At 31.1% G+C, this 12,209-nt stretch overlaps 3 protein-coding genes across 4 annotated transcripts in view; 2 read left to right on the top strand and 1 right to left on the bottom strand.

Moving 5' to 3' along the window:
* LOC106104076 (cleavage stimulation factor subunit 2 tau variant) overlaps window positions 1-2,411 on the top strand; it is a 4,398-nt gene extending 1,987 nt beyond the window's left edge. Inside the window, exons 8-11 of the mRNA XM_013284015.1 lie at window positions 1-52; window positions 597-691; window positions 1,670-1,752; window positions 2,228-2,411. Coding sequence (XP_013139469.1) covers window positions 1-52; window positions 597-691; window positions 1,670-1,752; window positions 2,228-2,350 — 353 coding nt within the window. The 3' untranslated portion in view covers window positions 2,351-2,411. The remainder of the gene's footprint in view (window positions 53-596; window positions 692-1,669; window positions 1,753-2,227) is intronic.
* Window positions 2,412-2,744: 333 nt separating this feature from the next.
* On the top strand, window positions 2,745-7,951 carry LOC106104218 (protein CREG1). The gene is made up of 6 exons (XM_013284189.1): window positions 2,745-2,894; window positions 4,480-4,686; window positions 5,311-5,465; window positions 5,716-5,835; window positions 7,059-7,140; window positions 7,209-7,951. Exons 2-6 carry the CDS (start codon window positions 4,500-4,502, stop codon window positions 7,358-7,360), a joined length of 696 nt encoding a protein of 231 aa, XP_013139643.1. The 5' UTR covers window positions 2,745-2,894; window positions 4,480-4,499; the 3' UTR covers window positions 7,361-7,951.
* Window positions 7,375-12,146, bottom strand: LOC106104217 (golgin-45). 2 transcript variants are annotated; one of them, XM_013284187.1, is made up of 6 exons: window positions 11,976-12,146; window positions 11,392-11,897; window positions 11,096-11,233; window positions 10,699-10,760; window positions 10,239-10,623; window positions 7,375-9,641 (listed from the first exon to the last, which is right to left on the bottom strand). In XM_013284187.1, the coding sequence occupies exons 1-6, from the start codon at window positions 12,001-12,003 to the stop codon at window positions 9,501-9,503; spliced, it is 1,260 nt and encodes a 419-aa protein (XP_013139641.1). In that variant the 5' UTR covers window positions 12,004-12,146; the 3' UTR covers window positions 7,375-9,500. The 2 variants fall into 2 exon arrangements, with proteins under 2 accessions (XP_013139641.1, XP_013139642.1); XM_013284188.1 differs by having other exon boundaries at window positions 11,392-11,891.
* Window positions 12,147-12,209: the final 63 nt, after the last annotated feature.

The following is a 12,209-nucleotide window of genomic DNA, read 5'->3' as shown; positions in this document are numbered from 1 at the left end:
CGCACCCGCCGCACCCGCCGCACCCCGTGCCCCCGCCCATCAACCAAGACAAGTATTTTACCATTTTATGTGTTTAATACTTGTGTGTTTCCTGTTGGACCGATTGGCCCATTGACTATTTTTCCCCTTCTTCAACTAATGCTGAGCGTAACATTTGATTTACAAAGAAACTATTCTATTAGATTTTTTATATACTTGAAATAAAAATTGTTAATACGTAATGAAATTAAAGTGATATAATTTGTTGAGTACAATAAAGTCTGTTTTTTAAATAATTTTTAAAGTTTTGTTATAAATTCAAATTTCTCTTTAGTCCTTCCGTTCCTAAGGAGACAAAAGTTATGTAAGTTAATATTAATTGAATCATATTGTTGTTGTGTCATATTTTAATTAAGGTCTTTACAGCAAATCCAAAATTCAACAATAAATATGTTATAAATCAAGAAACTACAACAATGAATAAGAATATAATGGAATTATTAAAAATGTGGGTTTCATACTGTATTTCAATATGTAATAGTTAAACACCTGCGAATGTTTTTAGTATTAGAATATTCTAGTGAACTAGACCTAATTTATTGATTTTAATACTTTAGTATGTTCCCGCGCGACCCGCGCCTCGCCAACGCACAGGGATTCAATGCGGACCCCCGCGTGCGACCCAACGATCCTCGCACACAAAAAATGCCACGTAAGCGATTTTAACTGTTAATATGTTTAATTTTGAATTATCTATTTATACTTCTATCTTACCAATAATGTTATAAATGCGAAAGTTAGATGGATGGATGGATGTTTGTTAGAGTTTGTAGCCTAAACGGCTGAAAGGATCTTGATGAAATTTGGCATGCGTAGAGAATAGTCTGGAAGAACACTTAGGTTACTCGGTTTGGTTTTTTTTGATTCCACGTGGACGGAGTCGCGGGCGAAAGCTAGTGATATTATAAAGCGAAAGTTTAGATGGATGGATGGATGTTTGTTAGCATTTGTAGCCTAAACGGGTAAATAATTCTCAATGAAATTTGCCATAAACGTAAACGATAGTCTAGAAGAACACATATGCTATTTACTTTTGTATTTTTTTAATTCCACGTGGACGCAGTCGCGGGCGAAAGCTAGTGATATTATAAAGCGAAAGTTTAGATGGATGGATGGATGTTTGTTAGCATTTGTAGCCTAAACGGGTAAACAATTCTCAATGAAATTTGCCATAAACGTAAACGATAGTCTAGAAGAACACATATGCTATTTACTTTTGTATTTTTTAATTCCACGTGGACGGAGTCGCGGGCGAAAGCTAGTAAACACACATTTTGTGATGTAGAATGGCAGCAATCACAACATGTTTTTAAATTGTATTCTTTCATAAAAAGCCCTACACTTCGTTATAGGATACACATTTTATTTAAGAAGTGAGTTAATTAAAAAAAATTGTCATCCGAGAAAGGGACAAAAACTACAACTGCAATACAAAAGGACCAAAGAAACATGATTGGCATGGTAATAGTAATTGTTAGCCAAAGGCACATTCATGGTCATTTAACCATTTTAATTTTGACATATGCAATTATAAGTCTCACGAAAATTTAAAAAAAAAATAATATGTGCATGAAGTGGCACAGGACAAGGCTAGTGGTGAAATAATTTAATTGTTTATACTTTGTTGTAGAACAACTTCCCCCCGGCATGCCGAGTGTAGCTCAGGCCAGGACAATACAGGGAATACCTTCCGGTGCTTCGGATCAAGAAAAGGTAAGCCATACATATTATTCAGAGTTAAAATGAACAAAACGTTAATACAATATGTGCTAAATATTTATGGTAAATGCGATATTTTCTATGTAATTTATTATATGAAACACCCAATAATTTTCTTTTAATATATTACATAGATTATTAAGTCCCATTGATTTAACTACTAACATTTAGTTTAAAATGTCTTGCGAAAAGTTAGAAACAATTTAATACTCCTTTTTTTATCACAAAATAAGGTATACTCCTGTCGACACTAATCTTTATCTATACTAATGTTATAAAGAGGAAAGATTTGGATTTTTGGATTTTTGAATGTTTTGAAATAACTCAAAAACTATTTCGATTCGATTCGAAAATTCTTTCACTGTTAAAGGCATAGGCTATGTTTTTTATTGTTTTTTTAATATTACGCAGGCAAAGTCGCCAGCAACAACTAGTGTACAATATTTGTAAAACTAATAACTTTGCGCAGGCGGCGTTAATAATGCAAGTCCTTCAGCTATCGGACGAACAGATCGCGCTCCTGCCGCCCGAGCAGCGCGCCAGCATACTCATGCTCAAGGAACAGATAGCCAAGAGCACACAGCAACGATAATATACCTTTTACATAAATATATTATCATATTTTCTCAATAAATACTATTGAATAAACAAAATTGTGTATTTTATTCACCTTATTCTTTCAATTTAAATACCGATACATGCGTATATTTATTTATTGTGCTGAAATGTAAATAGCTTGAAATGGCAAAGCTCTAACATTTTAGTTAATTATGGTGAATTATTCAAACAGTTTGATTTAAATTAAAATCTGGTAAGGAATGCCGATCCAAAATCAATCTCGCATTTTAATGTAAACAATACCCTAAAGTAATAGATGCTAGGCCTGAAAGGGAAATTAAAAAAGATAATGTCAAAATGCTTGTCATTTTTGACAGTGACAGTTTCAATCGTTTACCCGCTCTACTCACTACTTGCTTACTACAATAATTTATCACTTTTGAAAAGCGCGTTTAGTTCAATTCTGACTTGTCACCGTGCAGTACCGAATGTTAGGTCGTTCGGTGAAATATAATTAGTATTATTGGCAGTGATCTGTGTTTATACATAAGCGAATACTGTAACTACGTAGTTATAAGGTAATGCATACTTTTATGTACTTTTGTTCCGCTTTAAATATAAAATGTAATTATTTCGGCTTTTAATTATTGCCGAAAGTAATATTGCAATTCTTTGTTTATAACTAGTAATATTTAGCACTTTTTATCTAGATATCAATTCTAAAATGACCTTGGCAACGACTATTAATTAGCAATGCAAGTTAAAAAAATACTAAACAAAGAACACTGATCATAATTTAAAATTGATTCATTTTTTTTAAATGTTATCAAGATAGATATTAAATGAAATCGAAATAAAGAATAGTGCATTCAAAAGTGTGCATATTCTTTTGTTTTATAATAACAATGTTAAGGTTAAAAAACAATTGAACTGGTAATTTTAACCTTACATTTCCTAATAGCAATAAGGTTATAAACACGTTGCCATTGCCAACGTCTTTCTGTTTTTATTTCACATTTTGCACAGCAATTTTTGCAAGGAACATTTAAACACATATGACAATTTTCGAATAAAGTATTTTTAATCTGTAGAGTAGATTAAAAAGCTCCGATGGGTCAGTGGTTAGTGATATGCCTTACGTTATGTTCGTCGGAGATACTATTCAAACGTCTAATTTATTAAGTTTAAAACATGTATTCGTCTTTTTAAATTTGATTCACCACGTGTTCATTGGTTGGCAAAACATTGTGAACTGCACTTATGTTTATAAAAGCGACAGGCTAATGTTTATAGAGATATGAGACTATATTGCAATTGTTTAACATTCTAAGTTCAGTCTGCTATTGGATTTAATATGGCTGTTTTTGAAGGTATTAAACCACGCGTCAATTGGAGGGTAGTTTTAAGACCAATATACTCACGTAATATTTAGAGGGAATCGTAACAGAGTTATTTCAATTAATTTTTTTACAACTGAAATATCATAAGGTAACAAATTTTATAATCTTTTTCATTTATATGTATATGTTCGGTTTCGTCTACGAAACTAGTTTTATAAAATTAGCAAACTCGTTACTTTCCATCTGCAGTTAATTCAAGGAATACGTACCTACGTGACATTCAACTTGGAATCATCAAAACATTACGGCGTGTTTTGCATTTTAATTGTTTTTAAAACACATACAATTCACAGATGTGTTAATTTATGCTAATTCCTATAAACTTTGCTTGGAAACTGTTAGTTCAATGTCAGTTTTTATTTCTTCGTTACTATTTTATTTTGCATGTAGAAGTTGGAATAGAAAGCATATTTCTAACAATTGACGTAATGACTTAAGATCACCGATTTTGAACTAGATATTAAAAAGAAAATCAATCTCTGGACTAGGACAGAATTTTTAGAATTCAAGTCAAAACTCCACTAAACTAGTTTCATAAATTTTTAAATAATTTATTGCTATGTTATGTGTTTGCCCTTACAACAGGAAAATCCCAACAATAAGGAAAAAAAGGGTACGGTAATCAACATACACAATGTTTTCGTATTTTAAAATACTTAACGATATTGAAAAACGAAAAAACAAAGTTTGCATTAAATTTGTCGGATCCAAATAAATTATCATGATTGTAATGTTTTAATACATTTTAATTTCATTGTTACAGCATAATTAAAGTAAATAAAAATGAAGTGGACGTTGTTAATTATGGCAGTATGCCTAAGCTTGCATGGATCCGAATCCTGGGCTAGCAAACGACATCTGGAAGACAATGAGAACGAAATCTCTTCTAGAATATCCCACCACAATAGTGCAGGTCCACCTGATCACAACAAACTGGTTGAGATGGCAAGATATGTGATGCATAACTGTGGTAAAGTATAATTAGGATCTATCGAAAAATTACGACAAAATATTTGATTGTTCCGAAATAGTCCCAACACTGCTAAACAAAATTTAAATAATCTTTTCCCAATCTTGTAATCGGCAAGTTTTAAATCATCTGTTTCTTGCATATACATTTAGCTAATTATATTTTAAGGTCAAGCATAAAGTATCGGATAAATAATTGTCAACATTCAAAAATAAGTAGGGTAAAATGCATTCAGAAAGCATAGCGGTTATTCTCGACATTCTTGTACAATAAATTCAACTGCACAAGCCAATGTTCGCATATTTACGATAACACTGGCATTTTGGAATACCTAATAATATGCCAAGTTCGTGAAAGTACGCGATAAAGTGTACTACATTGATTTCGAAAAAAGATTCATATTGGCATTTTGTTTATATTAGCAAAAATTAAACCTTATATTGATCTAGGAAGACTATAAAAACTTAGGATTTGTACATTTTTGTCTTTAAAATAAGCATTGATGACTTAAAAACATATCGAAAGCTAATGAATCACTTGAATGTTATGATAATTCACGCTTTTAACCCAAATATGTAGTTGCAGTTTGCATTACAGTCTTGAAAAGATACCTTTTGTTGACAGATTGGGCGTCCATCGCTACCATATCAACACAACCTGCTATCTCGGGCTTTCCTTTTACAAATGTAAAATCTATAGTGGACGGTTCTATGGCCAATTCTACCGGCATGCCGTACTTCTATATGTCCCCGTTGGACTTTACTGCACGCGATTTAGCGGTAAGAATTACCTAACATTTTTGAAACCATTCTAAAATTAGCTTCATTAATAACATATACACATTTCCAAGGATATTTACAAATTCTAGACATTATTACAGCAAAAGAAATATTGATAATTCGGCCTAGCCTAGCCTCGCCTTATACACATGACAGGCGACTTTAAAATATTCCATATCGTAGTTTTAGTAAAGGAGGTAAAGTAACAATTAAGAGACTCTAGGTGACAATAACACTGGTGTGTTAACAGAAAAATACACGTGCAACAGTTCTCGTGTCCCTTGAAGAGACTCGATACTGCGAGAGCCAGAAGTGGGACCCTGAGGACCCGCGCTGCACACGGCTTATGTTGTCGGGCAAAATGAGGAAGGTAATTTAGACAAACTAACATATTTATATGTCGTTTTATAGTATATTCTTTACACCATTAACAAATCCGTATTCTTGTGTTACACAGTGAAATTTGAATCTAAAACTCATTCTTTAGAATTAATTTCAGTAAACCTAATTAGAAGATTTGTTGTCTACGGAACTTTTTTAAGATTGGAAATAAGCAAACATTTATTGCGACTTGTATGTCAGTGTAGACGTTAAAATAAAAAGTGTTTATAACTACTATCAGATTCCTATATAATTTTTAAAGAACACGAAATAAGCTTCGCAACTACTACAGAGTTTTAAAATTATAATTATAGTATTGCATCACAACGACAATGCATTTTATCTTGATCACGAATTTCGCACATGTGTTCAAACGCATCGACGCTGATTTCTTAATATTAAATTACATAAAAAACCCTGGCAACGTTTGTTCAGATAAGCCGTAGTTATCGTCTGAGCTGTGTTTACATTGGCACTACATGAGTTAACACACGTCCCCATTATCAACTACGCTATCTTGCAAATGATAATAGATCGCTCAAGACCTCAACCTCAAACAATACTATTTATATTTTAATTACAAAAAGCTATTGTGATAATTTTTATCTTAATTATCTTGAGTTATTCGTCTAATCAGATTATAGTACACTTACATTTAATCTAATATTATCGAGAGAAAAAATTTATAACAAAATTCGCATACATTTCACTAAAGAGTACATCCGTAATTGGAAAATATAAGTTTTATAACAATTTATCAACAATAACAAAATTGATTACAGCACTTTTACAAAAACTGTATTTTATTTTGTTTATTTCGTAAAACTTTCAATTGCAAATACTTAAATTCAAATATATTCAGCAGAAATGACTACGAAGGTCTTTGACATTAAATACAAACTATCATTACCATAGCAACCTTGCTTCTTGGATGTTGTCAGCTTGTAGCTTTTGTCCTTTTCACGCATCACATTTATTTGCAATTTACTCGTAACTAAGTTTAATAGCGTATAACTATATATCCTTAAGCGTTTCGTAAGTGTAGGGCTTTAATTAATAAATAATTATTAAAAAAAATATGCTGTGATTGCTAACATGTTACATAACAAAAAAGCATGTGTTTACGTTTTAAAAATTAAGTTTAGATTAGCTACTTAAATAATAAACTACACTACACTACACTAATCTATACGCGATAAAATATCGTTTCAGGTCAAAGATGGTTCCGAGGAGTACAAGTTCGCTAAAGCCGCGTTATTCGAAAGGCACCCAGCTATGGCGCATTTTCCCCCTGGTTCGTGATCTAATTAAGCTTAATTTTTTAGGTATATTAGGTAATTTAACATGTGTTATTTCCTATAGATCACAACTGGTTCGTTGCTAAGATGAAGATAGCTCAGATCGCGATGGTGGACTGGTTCGGCGGCGCCAAATACGTCTCGGTAAAGGATTACCTCGCGTACAACTACACCGGCGAAGAAGTACTGCATTACTACAATCGTTTACACTTGTAGTTCATTATTATATGTACAGTCGAGGAATTTTATTACCTACCCATTTTAGTGAAATAACATTTATCGTTCGAAATTAAATTAAATCGAGAACTAGTCACAGCATGTAAACGAGCTAAATCCTAGCTATTATGTCGACAGATTGCTTTCGATATTTGATTCTAAGTGGGTAGTGTATTTAATTCTTCGTCTATACTAATATTACTATATCGTTGAGCATGTATTGTATCATTTGTAATGTACTGTGATACCATTTGTACTTTTGTAGGGTCCACTTAGTTTTTGTTGGGTGAACTGGATCTCTAGAGTGGAAAAATCTAAAATAGATATAAAAACTACTTTAAATGAGACCATTTTAATAGTACACTCCCTCCACCTTGATCTAGACTAGATCATCGGCTGTTAAACCCCATGCCTAATTATTAGAAGATAGTTCACAGAAAGAATCATGTATTAACTTAACCAGCGTAATTTCAATAAAAAAATAATGTATTACCATTCAAATAAGTAAAGACGAGTTAATAGTCAAACAATCTTCTCTAAACGTGGCTGAAGGTATGACCTTTGTCTCAAAATGTAAAACGTACATTGTGATAAGATTTTTTTTATTTTAAAAATAATAAATACATATTTACAAAGTAATTGTTACAGTGTTTTTATAATAAAGATTTTCTATATTGATAAATTATTGTATTATTTGTTTAACAATAAAATTAGTACTTGTGTTAGATTATGCACTAAATACGTTTCTGTAAGTACGACCAAGTACCAAAAGCTATTGACAATTTCTTCATAAACACTAATTCTCCCGTCAAACATGTTTCGAAAGATTAGTGTTCAAAGTGTATATTTATTTGTGTTAAAAAAAAAACAATAAATAACAAACTCGAATGTGATCGAAAAAGATTACTCACAACAAAATTTTGTTTAAAACTAATGAAATCAAAATATATTTTGAACAGTCACAACCGTGAACACAACATACATAAAAAAAAGAAGTCTTGTTATACATTTACTAAATTATATAAAAATACTTTGGAAAAAAATATCAAATTACAGTAGTATTGGAGAATGACATTTCACTGGCAACTGAGATATTTAAAAGAAATATAAGATGAAAACAAATCAAAAAAGACACCAAACCCCTAACAAATACACTTTAAGAAAAATCAGATACAAAGGTTGCATTTTGAATAATTTGGTATCAAAAGTTTACAAAATCTACGAAAGCATGTGAAACAATCTATACTATTATCAATAATTTGAAAAAAAAAAGATACAGTATCCCCTGTTACATCTCTAAGTAGTGTTAAGGCCCACTTTTAAAATAGTTTTAATATTAATAATATTGTTTATATTGGGATGTGAGTTGCTATTAAAGTAATCTTTCTACTTGCATATAACATCAACCACACAATTTACAATATTTTAAAAACAAAGTTCAAAGAATTATCATGTTTGTTACACTTTAAGAAAACATCTTAAATAAGGATAAAATTATATCTATAGGTCTAATATACATGACCTAAAGAATGATATGAATTAAGATATTTTTTTTAGGTCCAATGACATTATTTTTGCACGACTTATACAGAAATTGAAGATAAAAACCATTAAAAACACATAACAGAAATCTATGTGATTTGTTACTAATATGTTATTCTCTTGTAATGTCATTATTACACAATTCAAGTAATAAAACATCACAAATCTTGAGAATATATTGCATCATTCATAATCTTGCAACAAATTGCCTACTAAAAATAATTCTGTTATACTCTAAATTTACCTTTGACTTCATAACAAGAACTAAAGATAAATGAGTTTTACAACTCTCAAAACATAATTAACTAATCGCCTGTTATTATTTTACAAAAAATTAAATTAAAAACTACTTTAAAACTGGTATACTTGTTTTTTTAAATATTATGCAAACAAAATTAGAAAACTTTTACACAGAAAGATGGTACGACAAAATTACTCATCAAAAAACTAATACTAAGTAAATCATTACAACTTACCCCATTTATGAGTAGAAATTATGTGTTTATAATAAATTCCCCTGTTTATTCAATATCCTGATTATTTACAAACTAAACACAATGAGCAAACTAATATTCCATCACTATTTTTCCATGTAAAATTATAATAATTGTACTCTTCCATTGCAGTGGACACAGGAGGCGACAGGCGGAGACACATTACTGTTGTTGTATGCATGATTAACTAATGCATTCACTGGATCTTCATTCGCTCTCTTTATTTCTAGTGGCATTGCCATTACCTAATAAAAAAATTACACCTGTAATGCCACTAACACTTTCACAGAGTAAAGTGAAAGTGGCATTGATCATAATAACTAGGACATAACCTAACTTTAGTTAAAAACTGACCAACTAAATCTAGTAGATGAATATGAGACAGGGAGAGAAGTTAGACTCAAAAATCATTTTTAAGAGAGACAAAACAAGACAATTAACAAAGTAATCTATCCATATTAACAGAAAAAGGAAAGATTTGTATTTTTGTTTGTAATTTATACACTATAGACTTAATATCAACTGCTTTACCATTAGAAATACTAGTGGATACCAGCATGCCCCCATATATTAGCTATGTTCGCCACAACTGTTTCACAGAACGCCCGGAACAAATGCAGCCACAAAATAAACCGCTAGTTAGCTATATTTATGCAACTTAGGGCCTCTCCCACCACTGGCTGATAGAGGCTCTATAGCTCAAAAAGATAGCTTAAAAATGACGTCACTGTCTGATAAGGTTACAAATCCGATATTTCATAACATATTTTACATGTTTGTTATCAAACAATTTACAATTTGGTGGGACAGGCCCTTAGAGGTACTTATTTATAAATACTTACATTCTCAGCATATAATTCCGCTTCAGTAGCCGATGGTAAAATATTAAAATGGCTAATATCTTGCTTCTCAACTGAACTACTAATGTTTTCTGATAGCTTCAAATTAACTGATGCCATATCTAAAATGTTTGTTGAATGTGGCAATGTTGCTGTGAAGTTTAAATTCCCTATTGGTCTACTATATATCTTTGTATTACTGATATAGTCTGATATTGCTATATTTTCTAGCCATTTCTCATGAAGACTGTATAAATTTCTATATGTACTTAGCATCATATCCCTTGTGCGGCATCTCTCGTCTAACAAATTCTTAATTGCTTGTTGCAAATTCACTGTTTTTTCGTTAAGTAACTTCTTGCAATTAGCCAGCTCTTCTACCATTAAACTAAGAAAAGAAACCACTTTAATATCTAAATATAAAAATATTAATTAAAAATCAAACACTACTACTATTTTCTACCTGCTAGCAAGAAATTTACTCCTCCATACCTCACACTGTCCGGCAAGCCACTCTGTTTGTTCCTGCAAAGTGTTAAAAACCAATATTAATATAGATAAAAATGTCTCTTTAATTTGAAAAATGTTCTGTAATTTTTGCTGTGATTCCTAATTAATATAATAAGAGTGATTTATGTAAGGAATTTACACATACATATCTATACTAATATTATAAAGAGGAAAAATTAGTATTTTTGGATTTGTATGTAGTGAAATATGTAACTCAAAAGCTACTGGGCCAATATCAAAAAATTTTTTCACTGTTAAAAAGCTATGGAACCACTGAGTAATATAGGCTATATTTATTTTATTCACATGGACAGTCGCAAGCAACTGCTATAGTGTAAATATTAAAATACCTGATGTGTTGAAAGGTGTTGTGCAGTATTAATCAAAGCATTTGCTAGATGTTTTTTATCTTCATTTAGTGACTGGACTTGAATTTCAAGGTCTTCTCCCATTGATGCAACTAACATTGTTTTCAGTTCCTTATTCACCTGAAAATTTAGGTTTTTAAAACACACTGTTGAAAACATTAACTTAACACAAAGTATGATTTAAATTCTAGTAAGTTTTATTTAAATTGCTTTACTAGGGTATAGATCTTTGCCTTTTATCCCATAATTTAGTATACTTGAATATTTATAATTTGTACCTGAACTTGTTGTTTTAGTTGTTCTTTTAATGTTTCAGTTTCTTTTTGTGCTTCTTCAAGCTTTTTCTTCAAATCATTATGAGTATCATCTTTTTCAATATCTGTTACAGATTTATCACTAACAGACGCTAACTTTGGTCTTGGTTTGTATTCATTTAAATTTGTATCCATTTGTGACATCTGAGATATCAATGTGTTGATATCCATGTTATTTTTTGATTTCTTTGTATTCTTAGACTTTGCTTGTGAAGTAATTGGCTTGACTGCACCAGGATAAGGTTCGTATGGTACGAATTTAGGACTTTTAGAGTAAACATGTGACGTTTTCTTCTCTGATGTCACTATTTTAGATGGATACAGCTGAATTAGACGTGCAGGTAAAAGTGAATCGGTACTGTTAGTTGACACGTTACGCTTATATTCTGGTTTCGACTTATTTTCAACGACACTATCGACCGATTCCATGCCGTCGCCTGCGGTCCTTGCTTTACTCAACATTTCTGAAACTGTAGTTTACATGTCTTTAATAGAAGAAAAGATTAGTATGGAAACAGCTATGGTTCGCTGCGCTATGATAACCATACCTGCACGAAAAGAATTTGGTTTGTCCATTTTTTTCCTATTTTGGAACAACCACAATAGAAAATTGTTGCACACGTCAACAAAATATTTACAATCAAATCATATACACAATCATGTAAATTAAAATCTAAACAGAACTTCAAAGTCAAATGATTTGTTGACATAAAATGTCAATAAAAAATGACATTGACAGATAAAAGTCTGCAACCACAGAGTAATGGGAGTGTCTGTGTTTT

Source organism: Papilio polytes, unplaced genomic scaffold, assembly GCF_000836215.1.
Source record: "Papilio polytes unplaced genomic scaffold, Ppol_1.0 DF823691.1, whole genome shotgun sequence".
Taxonomy (NCBI): Eukaryota; Metazoa; Arthropoda; class Insecta; order Lepidoptera; family Papilionidae; genus Papilio; species Papilio polytes.
The sequence above is the reverse complement of the archived record's forward strand: the minus strand, read 5'-3'. Positions and strand labels throughout refer to the sequence as shown.